This window comes from Arvicola amphibius, chromosome X, assembly GCF_903992535.2.
Source record: "Arvicola amphibius chromosome X, mArvAmp1.2, whole genome shotgun sequence".
Taxonomy (NCBI): Eukaryota; Metazoa; Chordata; class Mammalia; order Rodentia; family Cricetidae; genus Arvicola; species Arvicola amphibius.
The window spans coordinates 106,141,302-106,154,140 of record NC_052065.1 but is presented as its reverse complement, the minus strand read 5'-3'; the positions used below and the strand labels follow the sequence as shown (position 1 = coordinate 106,154,140).

The window sequence follows — 12,839 nt, the reverse complement described above, 5'->3', positions numbered from 1 at the left end:
TGTTTTTCTAATAATGGGTCTAGGTATGAGAGAATCCAAATCATCCAGCTAACCTATAATGATGCTGACATTTTGCTACTGTCCATCGAGAATAGAAAGAAACAGAGAAAAATATCTCAGGAGCTGCTTTTCCTATTCTGTCATCCAGTTACCAGCTGGGTGTTTGCTTGTGTCAAGGTCACCTTGAACTCACCGAATTTAACACAATTCTTGTTTTCATGTCCTTACCCATCTCTCATCAAATTGCTCCTCGGTCTTTTGGTCTTTCTGCCTCCCCTCGGGACACTGCCATCTTCCTAGGTGTCTGTTGTCGATTACAAGGCATGTTTCAAACTAGAGGACTATTGATCTTGGAGGGCCGTGTCTAAGAGAAAACCATTAAAGTTCCAAATTCCCTCTTTGAAGTGAGCAACGCTTCTCTACACACTTTCCCTTCTGTCAGACACTGGTGAAATTTAACATTTCTAAAGTATAATCATGACAGTCGAGTTTTTTTCTTTGTTGCTGTTGCCATGATAAATACCATGAACTAAGCATAACTGTGGAAGAATGGGTTTATTATCCGTTATAGGTTAGAGTCCACCATTTAGTGAAGCCAAAATGGGAACTCAAGGCAGGAAACTAGAGGTAGGAACTTAATCAAAGACCATGAAGAATGCTGCTTACTGGCTCGCTCTCCATGGATTACTAGGCTTTACTTCTTATACTACTTACTCAGGATGACCTTCCCAGGTGTGACAGTGCATGCAGTGGACTGGGCCCACCCACACCAATCAGCAATCACAACAATGCCCCACTGATATGCTCATAGGGCAGTTTGATGGAGGCAGTTTCTTAGTTGAGGTTACCTCCACCCAAGTGACTCTAGTTTGTGTCATGCTGGCAAAAATTAACCAGCATACATAGTCACATGGTTGGGTACATAGATTCACCTCTGTTGTATGTCACTTAGAAGGTGTTTTTGAAATTGTATTCATTTTTTTCATAGTGTCTTCATAATTATCCTGACCACTTCTATAGTTAGAGATGTTGTAAATTTTTTGATGCAGTATAATAACCCTTTCTACCTCATCTATTTTCACATGATTTTAGTGTCTTTACCCAGGCAGCTTCTCATGAAGGAAGCCTTCCTTAAATTTCTACATTGGGTTATTTGCATAATGCTTAGGAAAAATACATACAAATTAAATGTCTTGTTTAAGTATGAGTGTTCCCCAGTCTAATGAACTGTGAGAATTAGCAGGAAGGCAACCATTTCATGTTTATTTCTAATACATTTAGTGCTGAGAACTCTACTTAGTACCTACTCCCTGTGCCAGAAGCAAGATATCATTCTTTTTCAACTCCTTTCTACAATTTCTCATGTCTATGGAACATCATGCTCTTGTTTCTTTCCCCTTACTAACTTCTCCAGTATTTCCCGTTATCTCTGCTAGTTCAAGCACACATCCTCTCTTACTGGAGCATTCACGGTGCCATTTCTATGTCGTGTGCTTGTTTATTGATTCATTAAAATACATCTTCTAAACACCTGAAATGTGCTCAGGAACTGTGCTATGGGATAAAGGCCAACTTGTGTATAAGATACAACCATTTTCTTCATCAAACTCGCAGCTTAGTCAAGTAGACTGATAAGTAAACAAGGTGTGACTCTCATAAGTCACGTATTAGTACAGAAAATGTGAAAAGGGAGAGAAATGATCAGAGAAGAGGAATTTGTGATGTAGGAATACCTATCATACTGTATTAGTGTTTTTAAATTACTAATTGAAGTCTATGTTTTATTTAATTCCCTTAGTTTATTGTTATTTATTATTTATTATTATTATTATTCTAAGATAATTTTCCCATTTCAAGACAGCAAATTACATTTAGTCATCATGTCTTTTTAGGCTCTTCTGACCCATGACATTTTCTTGGACTTTCCTTGGTTTTGATGACCTTACCAGTTGTAAGACCATTTGTCAGTTATTCTACAGGAAATTCCTTTACAGGAATTTGTCTAATACACTTCTCAGATAGGAATTATAGAGTTTTGATGGAAAAGTTTCATTTTCACCAAATCCCACCTACATTGTAAACAATCAACAAAATTTATCACTGACCAGCTTGATCGCAACATCCTGGGAGAGCCATTTTTCCTTACTATAAAAAGCATTCCTTATTGTCTTTCCTGGAGGGACATAATTATCCACAGAGAAGACTTAAGCTATCAGGAATTACATCCCACACCCTTGAGAGTAGATCATCACATAAATTATAATTTTTGGATGGGTGATTTATATTTTTCATTTTTTAATAAAAGTATGAGCTTTTTAAAATATCAGTATGGGCTCCACAGACATTTATTTTATGCTTGCAGCAAATGAAATCCAATGCTATTTTATGTTGTCCCAGTTGCTACCACTAAGAACTCTTTCTCGGATTATATGCACCTTTAACGTGCATCCATAAATGTTTATTATTATTATGGTTATGATGATGATAATGTCAAGACTTAATTACTTCTGGCACTGCAAGAATGTTCTATACTCATCTTAAATCCTTCCTTCCATTATACCAGAACCAGTCTTTCTTGAAAAACAATGGTTACTATTATTTGGGAATGGTATTAAAAAGCAAGACTGGATTGATGGTTCTAAGTATTATCTTTGCATGTAACTCTCTTCCTAAATACGTTGTGACCTGTCTACATACAAAGACCATATCCATCTCTCTGCCCTTGATGTCCAATAGCACCTTAAAAGGTCAGTATTCAGTAAGTTCTGAACAAGAACTGGAGTGTATGGCATAAAAATAAGGCAAGAAAAAGAGTTCAGGTTTTGGGTACTTAGCCAAAGAAAGTGGAGGGGAGAGTCTTGTCAGAAGAAAGAGATCTTTTAAGAATTGACATTCTCTTAATTGCAATTGCCCTCTAAGCATATTTATGTACATTAATAATTATAAAGTTGGCAAATGATAACTTGAAACTCAGTTTGTACTGGAAGAAAATCAGATTCAGTTGGAATAGTTGGACTTTTTTTTCTACTTACCTTCTTTGAGTAACATAACTCAGTAGATTTCAGGGACTTTTTCAACCCTGGAACCACCATAAGAGGTGCTATATGTAAATTGTAAAGTGCACCACCAGATTCCAAAATGATTTGGCAGCTCTACCCCCAAAGCATCTCTACAGCAAAGATTTCTCAAATAGGTGGTGAGTAAAACTTTTTATGTCTTTAGTTCATTTTTTTTTTACTTTCAGAATAATATTTCTTCAACATACTGAGATTTTCCTAGAGTAAAGGATGGGTTGCAACCTTTTCTGGAAATAACCTTTAATACTTTGGTATCCAATTTGTGCAGTTTCAACTGTGCCAGATTAATCATGCTTTGTTTAGGTAGGGACCATGGGCTATTTTTCCAAGAGAAATGTTATTCACACAAAAGTAGTTTGGAATGCATTACATTCATTCATTATTGAATATCTCCAATGTCCCTGTAAGCTAAGTTAGAATTAGTATTCACCTCAAATTTCAGCTGGGGAAACCCAGCACCATAAGGGGCTTGCCCAAGGTCACTAACAGTTTTGTGCCCTTACTAAGATTAGATTGGATCCCATGTGACTGTATATATGAAATGCTAACAGAACACTCTTGATGTGCAAGTGGAAAAGACAATCTGTGTTCTCACATTTTCCTGAGTAACTTGATGTATTTTCTTCATCAAGGCTCTTCTTCAAATTTGTGTATGGTTTTGAGAAAAGGGAGTAGTCCAACATATCAAAATAAAATTTGATTAATGTTGTTATTTTCTTGACAGAAAATACCTTATATTGATATGCAATTTCCTACCATTTCATACCATTTCCCAAGTACACTTTAGCTCCATTGACAATGATTTCTTTTTGCTTTCTGAAAACATGCAAACTTGCTGAAACTACATTTCTATTTGCTTTACCCCAACATGACTAAATGCATATCAATTTGACAGAGGATTTCTTTTGCAATTTAGGTGTTAGACCTACTCTGCCATCTTCTAGCTAGTTTTATACTCAAGCCTTTGATCTTCAAGTTACCAGTGATCATTTCATCCATATTACTTAAAGTGACATAGATTTTTTAAAATGGAGAATTAACACTTATAATTATGAACACACAATAGTAAGCAAATTGGCAACCAACTGAATTTTCTTAAACAATTAGCTATGCCAAAGTTGCAAGGCTGATTTTGTTCAATAGCATTTGGGAAGAGGCCTTTCCCAAATACAATCCATATTCCAAACCCTACTAGTGCTATTTTGAAGACAACTGGCACTTGGGAATGAAAGAATTCCACATTCCCCTTTGAAATTTCAGAAATTTTGAGTAGTTATGACAACGTGCAGTGCAACAATGAGGAGAAATCCCCAGCGCTAATTTCAATGCTATCTGCCATTGTCAGTAAATGGTCAGTTTGGAGCTTTTCAGTTAATTCCTTTGGTGAGAGGAAGTAGAACACAGTTATATGAAAGGAAAACGATGTTATTAAAGATAGTTACCAAATACAAAAAGCAACTGTCTTAAAAAAGGTCATTATGGTCATTGTCTCTTGATATAATTGACAACTATACTTTTGAGCCTTGTGAGAAAAAAATATTTGCAACTTAAAGACATTAAACTGATTTGAACTTATGGGCTCATTTGTGGTATAACCTTAGGGAAACATAATGAGACTTTTGGCCTTACTTTCTCATGCCAAACTGATCTGTCACTCTCATTTATCTTATTTTCTTTTCTGAATATTCTTTTCCTTTCTTAAATTACTCCTGAATATACTGACCTTTTTTGAGAATATACTTACCGGCACATCATTTCCAAATTCACTTTTATACTATTTCTTTAACCTTATTTAAGAAGCAAACATTCCCTATTTGTACATATTCGAGGGTGGTTTCTTAGGAAAGAGGGTCATTAGGCAGCTGTGTTATTTGCTTACCTATGTCTGGTATCTCTGTTTCTATGGTGCACAAGGTATCCATGAGTAGCAAGTGAAAACAAATAGAGAGTCATCAGTATCATTCAACAAGCAAAATCTCAGCAGACACATCAATTCCTGACTCAGCTTGTGGCAATTAGAGAGACTGCACTGGGATCATTTAGTCAGTGGGAAGCCAAAGTTGACTCACTTCTTCTATGGTTTCCTTATAAGATGCCATCAAGGTGGTTACATGTTTTGCTTTGGTGGGCAGGTACAGTTCTAAGACAATAAATAAAGCTTCTTCCTGGGCATATGCATCGGGACCATTGAATTCCAGTGCATGTGCAGTTTCTGAGAGCTCTTCCTTGTCCTATGAAACCAGAATTCTGACATGGGGAAGTAGTGATTGGGGATTTTATTTTTAATAAATTCAGCTGACGATTCTGATGTAGAGTTAAAATTTAAGAACCATTAGGCTTGTGACTGAAAAAGCAGCTGCTGCAAAGGAACATTCTAAATTTTAGTTTGATATTCCTGACTACAGAAATGTAAAGCCACCACATCTTCTATCAAGACACATATTGGACACGCACCCGCAAACTCAACTCTAAGCCAGTTATTGGATCTACCTCAGAGATAAGGTAGTGATATCTGTGCACATATTATTGAAAACATTACAAAAAGTATGGGAGTTTTCTCTGCATGCCACAGTACTGACCTGCCTGGCAGGATGTGCCCATTGCTGTCATAGTGCTATTACAATTATGGGGTAACCAATCACATTCTTATCGAATAGAAGACTTGTTCCACAGGAAGGATGTCATGCCTGATAAAGTAAGCTGCTCAAAGGCTCATGACTAGGAGATCATAGGCCCTAAGGGGGAAGCTACAGTTGTTGTGTTAAATGGTCACATCATCAAACTTCCCTCTAGATATATGTGTATATCCATAGAATGTTCTGCTGTCAATTTTGGTAAGAGAAGCCTCTTTCTGTAGTGGGTAGTAGATATTGCAAAGACTCATATCTGGTCAAAGTACCAAGAATAGGTGACTATTAGCAATCAGCTTATGGATGAGTCATCCAAGGCTTCAGAAACATCACAGAAGAATGGGCAAAGAATGTCAGAGCATATGGATGAGGAGAACTGGGATATGCAGACTTTTGACATAATGTGGCTGCTGTACACATCAATCACAACACCTGTGGTTACATGCACAAGACTTGTACCATATCCAGTCAGACACACTTCCAGTACAAATTGGAGAGGGTCCCCTGAAGCCTAACCTTTGGCAGAAGGGTTATTTCCAGCCAATGGTTGCTGGTTGAGGAAGAGTCATTATCCTTGGGGAACATGGTTCCTAGTGAGTTGCCTATATACAAGTGGATGGCCATATATATATATATATATATACATATATATATATATATACACACATACATATGAGCAGCACTAATTGGACTCAGGAATTATTAACAATAACAACAAAAGGGAACATTAAGTTGGGAGGGAGATCGGTTTGGGGGTACTAGTGGAAGTTGTAAGGAAGTAATTGTAGATTAATACGACTGAAATAAATTGTATTAATGTATGAAATCTTCAAAGAATTTAAAAATTGAGGACTTTCCCTTAGCCCTCAAGAGAATGTCCTTAGCACTGAAACTGCTGCATGAAAACGGCTTCAATAAAATACCATGCACATCAACTATTAAAGCCTTATGTCTTCCAGCCATCTTTGTTGCAAAGAGCAACTGGGGTGGGTGAAACAGAATTGTCAGCCACCAAGAAGCAGAACGTTTTGTAAGCACTTCATTTAATAGCTTCTTGACACAAGGTATTGCCTTGGATGTTTCACTGGGTGACGTGGTAGGATATTTCTCATATGAGGGGTTCAATCTGTGTGCAGGCCTGACTTTAGGTCAAGTTTGCCTGGAAATAAAAGGCTATAATCAACTGTGAAAAATAGTCATTTAAATTTTAAAATCCTTTTAAATCTGGCCCTTAGGTCACTTTGAAGACATGAAGATAATAAACCTTTTTATAAAAACCAGAAAATGTTCTTTTTCTTTGAATGTCCAGGAAGAAAAAAAGATATAGAATTATTTTATTTGAAATTTTCTGCTAAAATGGATTCAACTCTCTTGAAAACTCATCTTTCCAAGGTACTCGCCTGGCCACAGGTCATACTCCATCGGCTCGTCTGTTTCTTTGGCCCATCTCAAAAGGGTAGGTATTCTGTGAGTTGCCACAAAGGTCAACCAGTAAGGAAGCAGAGCTCTGATTAGAAACCTGGCCTCAGGCTTTTGTGCCTTTTTATTTGTCTCTTAGACATTGTTTTTGTGGTCCCTATAAGATGGTTGTTGGAGCTGGGTGGGCTCTAATCGCTGGAGCAAAGTCAGTTCTTCTAAAGGAGTCTAGTTGTGAAAACACTAGATGAATCTCATTAAAATATAATTTCATCCACAACGTTTTGTATTTGCATGCCACAGCAAGACCCATTTGCGTGTCTACAAAGTCTTTTCAAATTCTTAGGTGATGGCATGGAGCAGGGAGGGAGATGGTTTGATTCTCTCGCAGTTGCTTCTGATCCTGCCAATAATGTCATTGTAAATTTGGAAGATGTCCCATCGTATGCAGAGCAGCTTCTCTCATTAACATCTCAGAGGGAGGAAGTGAAAATGATGGAATTTATTTCTAGTGTGTGACCTTGTTCTGTCTTAGAATTACTTTTAGTTAAGGATTTAGGATTGAACTACCACCAAAGTGAACCTGCTGTCTAGCTATCAACTGACAACATACTGAGCTGCCAATGTGTGAACTCTTCACAAGTGCCTAGGCCCATCCGTGGGCATTACCTGCTAACTGACACTCTCGAAGCTTGTTAGGAGTTAAGAGGAGAAAAGAATGAACTAACAACTCCTTTGAGAGCCAGAAGTATTCCTAATGAGAGGATCTGTGAATTAACCCTTGAATTTTTTCTAGGACAAAGTCGATAAAAAAGGGTCATTTAAAAGAAAAGTATTGAGAGGTGATTTTTATGCCATAAATTTACCTTTGTAAAATGTACATTTCAGCAACTTCAAATGCATTCAGTTATGCAACCCTTATGATTTACCAATTCAAGAAGAAATTCTCTACTTATTTGATAATTATCATTTTTTTATTTATTCCTCCTCCTCTACTTTGTCCCAGGCAACCAAAAGTCTGGATTTTGTCTGTCTGGATTTGCCTATTCTGTACTTTCACATAAATATATTCATATTGTATTTGTACTTTTATGGCTGTCTTCCTTATTTTTGTTGCTGTTGTTGTTTTGAAGATCTTTTTCTGTGGCTAAAGATGGGAAATAGGGACCATGCCAACCTTAGAGTAGCTGTTCATACTAGCATCAGGGGAGTGTGGGTGTCTTGCTTAGTGACGGCTGCAACCCTTCAAGCAGTCTTTACTCTGTTCTCATCTTCTTTCCTTACCCCTGGCCAGAAATAATAGACTTCTTTCTTGGTTCATCTTTTTGTGTACTTCCCTTGATGGTTTTGAATTCATACTTGTTTGTGACAGACTTCTTTTTATTTTTTTAAAACCTTTAAACTTTCTATTGATACTTTGTGGTGTTCACACCATGTATTCTGATCCCACTCATCTCCCTATCCCCTTCATGAATCCTTTGCCCTTGCAAAATCCTCCCTAAAACAAAACCGAATTTAAAAGAAAACCAAATGCCAAATACAACAAACAAACAAACAAAAAGTAGAAGAATCTCATCGTGGAAGCTGTAGTTCACCCTTTAGTTGACTCATCTTTACTTCAAGTGTTCATTGCCATGAGTCATTGGTCTGGCTTGAGGCCTCTGACTTTTGCTACACCGCTGATGATGGGCTCTCACCAAGACTCCTCTTGGAAATCCTGTTGCTGTCCTGTGTGTGACTAACTTCTTAGAGCTTCCAACTCCCATGCTCTGGCTCTTTCCCTGACTATTATCAAAATTTGTCTTGTGTTTTACAAAGCCACTGCTAACATATGAGTTGCAACTCAGGTGGGGCATAGCCATCTATTTATCTACAGGCCGTTTTTTCTAGTATTTGCAGTTCCAGTTCTGTGAAGAAAATGATGGTTTGTGGCAATTTCTCAGATATTCATAGAATTCTTCAAAGCTAAGTTTCTGTTTGATCCTCTTTAAGACTTTCTGTAAGTCAGAACACCCCTTGGCACGTTAACTATTCCTAAATAGGTGCTATGCTATACCAAATCTCCTCCACTTCCAACCAATGACAGGAGTCAAGTCCTATAAGTAGTGAAAGAAATATTAACCAATCACTGGAAAAGAAATGGTAAAAATCTCAAGAGAAATTTTCATGTCATGTTGACATTTGTCGAGCCCAAATTGCTCAAGGTACCAAGATATATTTTCTAGCCTCTTATTTTCTTTTCTCTTTCATTTTTAAGAGGACAAAATAAATATCTTGAGAATAACTGAATTTTGAAAAAAATAGAAACATGGGTTTTTTTAATAAAAAATAAATCACTTCTAGTCATGCTTAATGGGTTTTCTAATAGAATTGTAAAATTAGAAGATGAGATGTGAGCAAGGGCATATTACATATTTGAATTCATATGAAGTACTTGGTAGGGTGTCTTCTATCTTTACTTATATAATTATCCTTATTAGTTTTAAAAAACCAAAAAGTGACCCAAGGCTAACCAAGATCAAAGGAGAAAAGAAGCAGTCATAATCAATGAGATATAGCTGAACTTGAACATATTGGATCTAAAGAAGGGAAGCTCAGAAATCTGATAGCTGTTTTCATACTTGTGAACATCTTTCCAATATAAAATGGAAGTCACTTCTGTGATTCTTCAGATTCTAGAATTTGTTATTAATAAAGAGACATTTCATAAGGGCAGGTTTAAGTTAATCTTAAAGAAGAAATTCCTTTTTATTTCTTATCTCTCTTTCATAAATAAATCTAAAGATGCAGCAAGATTTTGAGAGATAATTAACTTTCTGGCTACTAAAAACAATCAGACAAATTATAAATTACAAAGTGTCAGGCATGTACTGCACACAGTATCTTCATAGATTCTTCTAATAAACATTAAACTCACAAATCTGTGATAGCACATTTATACTACTAAAATATGCACATATGTACTTATGTACATATATGTACTTATATATGTGTACATCTTAATCTGACAAGCAAATCCACAGGGAAATCAAGACTCAAACTGTCTTAGAAATGAGTATATCTTTAAAGGTCTTCAGAAAATGGAGTTTTGAAGCATTTGTAGTACAGAAGCTTCTAACCTTCACTTCTTTATTATCATCCTACTTGAGACTCTTACTGGAAGAAAGCAATAAGAATCATATTTGTAGACAAAAGCTACAGGAAACTGGGAAGGGGGACTTAAGTAACAAGAAATAATGTTTCTCTTGGCAAATTGTAACAACAACAACAACAACAACAATATCATTGATTTTTCGCTTCTGGTTTTGTTTAGCCAATGAGGAATGGTCAGGTCAGGGATGGGGATGACTGGCAACCAATTAAATATAAGGGTTATTGAGATCAGAAATCTCAGATGCAGATGGTTTGGATTGACTGGGGTAAGGTTGAAAGACTACCAGTCCTTGAATATCTAAGTAGAATCTGAAATTGCTCCATGCAGATGATGGAAAGTGGGAAATACAGGATGTCTTCTACTTGGGACAAATTTTACGTCTTCATAGAATGTCATCAAACACTGAGCCAAGAATGATCCATATGTGAATCTCTGCATGAGACATATAAGCATATATTTGAAGTATAAGGTTGGATTCAATATTACAGAAAAGGAGGTAGAGGACAGAGTAAAATATATAATGTGTAATCAAAGAGTTAAAATTTAGGAGGGTTCTTTGACCTTTTCTGTAATAACTCATTCACAACATTGTTGCTTCACTCACAATTTTGAATATAACAAACAAGATGACTATATCAGACCTGTATTTTCAAGAAAACAAATTACTTAATAAGGTACAATAACTACATTAATTGATCTTAACAACAAAAACTGCACAAAGTAAAATTTTTATTTAAACAGAATTCAATAAGTATTTTGGTTCTAAAGATATATAGACCTTATTAAATAAACTTACTTCTTCCCAGAAAGTTTATATCTGGGAAAGTTATAGCAAATACATGAATCCTCCAATTATATGCAAAGGATTTGATTTATATATACATATATATGAAGGGGAAGCCTAGCCAAAAACCTTGTTTTGTAAGGCGTGTCCCCCTTGGTCTAAAGGCGTATCCCCCTTGGTCTAAAGGCGTGTCCCTCTTAGGCATGTCCCTCTTAGGCGTGTCCCCCTTAGGCTAATATTGACTTATAAAATCTTGCGGGCCTGTGGCCCGCCTGCTCTTTGTTTTCCTGCCCTCCTCGCTGGAACCTTGGATTTGTAAGTTCCCTTTCCTTTCCTTTATTAAAACTGAATTATATATATTAAAGCTTGTCTGGTGAATCATAACTGCCGATCAACCACGCACCTTCATATATATAGGTTACTGATCAGAATAGATTTTTTAAAGTCAAATATAGGGAGTTATTTCATATTGTATATTTAACTATCCTGTTTCTATGATAGCCAATCAGAGGAGTCTTAGAATTGAGAAGATCACAATAATCTGTCTCTTTGAATTTAATTTAAAAGGCACTATTAATCATGACTCTATGACATGGCTTCATTGCATAAATGGTTGCTGGTAGGCTGCTGGTAGTATGGAGCCTAAAGAAGGGAAAAGCACAGGAAAATTTTGGTGCTGTATTCTTTCTATGGAGAGAGACCTTAACTTGAAATAGATTCTCAGAAAAATCTGAGTCAGACAAAAACTGGTAAGAAACTCTGAAGGCTCATATCTCAGAGAAGCCCAATAGAGTGATAGGCTAAGTATGAAGGCCTGAGCATGTGACTTCACATGCGTGCGTGCCTCTGTACTTGAAGATGTGTACTTGAAGATATAGGAGTGACGGAAGATCACAGACTTTGGACTGTACACTAAATGAACAGAAATGAAATATATTTTGTACCAGTAGAAACAACTTTGTAATTTGAGGTCATGTCATTTTAATTTATACTTAAAATGATTTTCTGTTGAAGGTCACAGGGTACTTTGTACTAAAATGTAAATTTGTAAATTGTTGAGAATCCTTAACTGTGAATTTTCATCAATGAAAGACAATTGTTCCACCATAGGTAAATTTACACTCAAATTACAAAAGAAAGGATTGAATTGAGCAGGGGCTTCTTTCTCTTAGTATCATTTTTGTTTTTTTTAAATAGACTTTAGTGTTTTTCCTTTGATGAGGAAGCCATGTAAGTATTACATATGTGGGCTTTTACAGGGTTAACTAGACCAGTTCAGTAATACCAGGTCTTTTCACTACCTGACAGCCCATGTGTTGAATGAATTGCTCAGTGCTTCCGTTCATGTTTGGCATCATGTGGATAAAACACCCCTAGGATTATGAAAACAATATAGGATGTTGTATAAATAGCTTTCAAATCCAGTTATGCAACTATCTTAGACTTCTTGTTGACTTTCTACTGATGCCTAAAGAGATATACTACTAGAAATGACAAATCTCCAGGAGGTCTGACATTGTGAGGCCCATGAATACTTGATTAGGGCAGGGTTCTATGAATTAGTGCCCCTCTAGACTTTTTGGATGTGCTTTGTCTTTACAAAGTCTTAACTTCACAGTCTATTTTTTATTAACCAAGGGATTTAGCAGCTTTCTTCCATATGACAGCATTTGCAATTATAATTAAGAAATGTATTAAAACTATAGTGAATTAATGTGGAAAATGGATGGTGGCTTGGGACTACATTTCCCAAACTAGGTGTGAAAGAATAACTTAGT

General features: G+C 36.3%; 1 protein-coding gene across 3 annotated transcripts in view; it reads right to left on the bottom strand.

Annotated features, from left to right (window-relative positions):
- The window catches only part of Tenm1 (teneurin transmembrane protein 1), a 572,293-nt gene that overhangs the window by 95,023 nt on the left and 464,431 nt on the right, over positions 1 to 12,839 (bottom strand). For 2 of the 3 annotated variants that reach the window (XM_038316304.1, XM_038316306.1), the window contains exon 21: positions 4,957 to 4,977. The exons of the other annotated variant lie outside the window; for it this stretch is intronic. In XM_038316304.1, the coding sequence (XP_038172232.1) occupies positions 4,957 to 4,977 (21 nt within the window). The remainder of the gene's footprint in view (positions 1 to 4,956; positions 4,978 to 12,839) is intronic. 3 annotated transcript variants of the gene reach the window in all.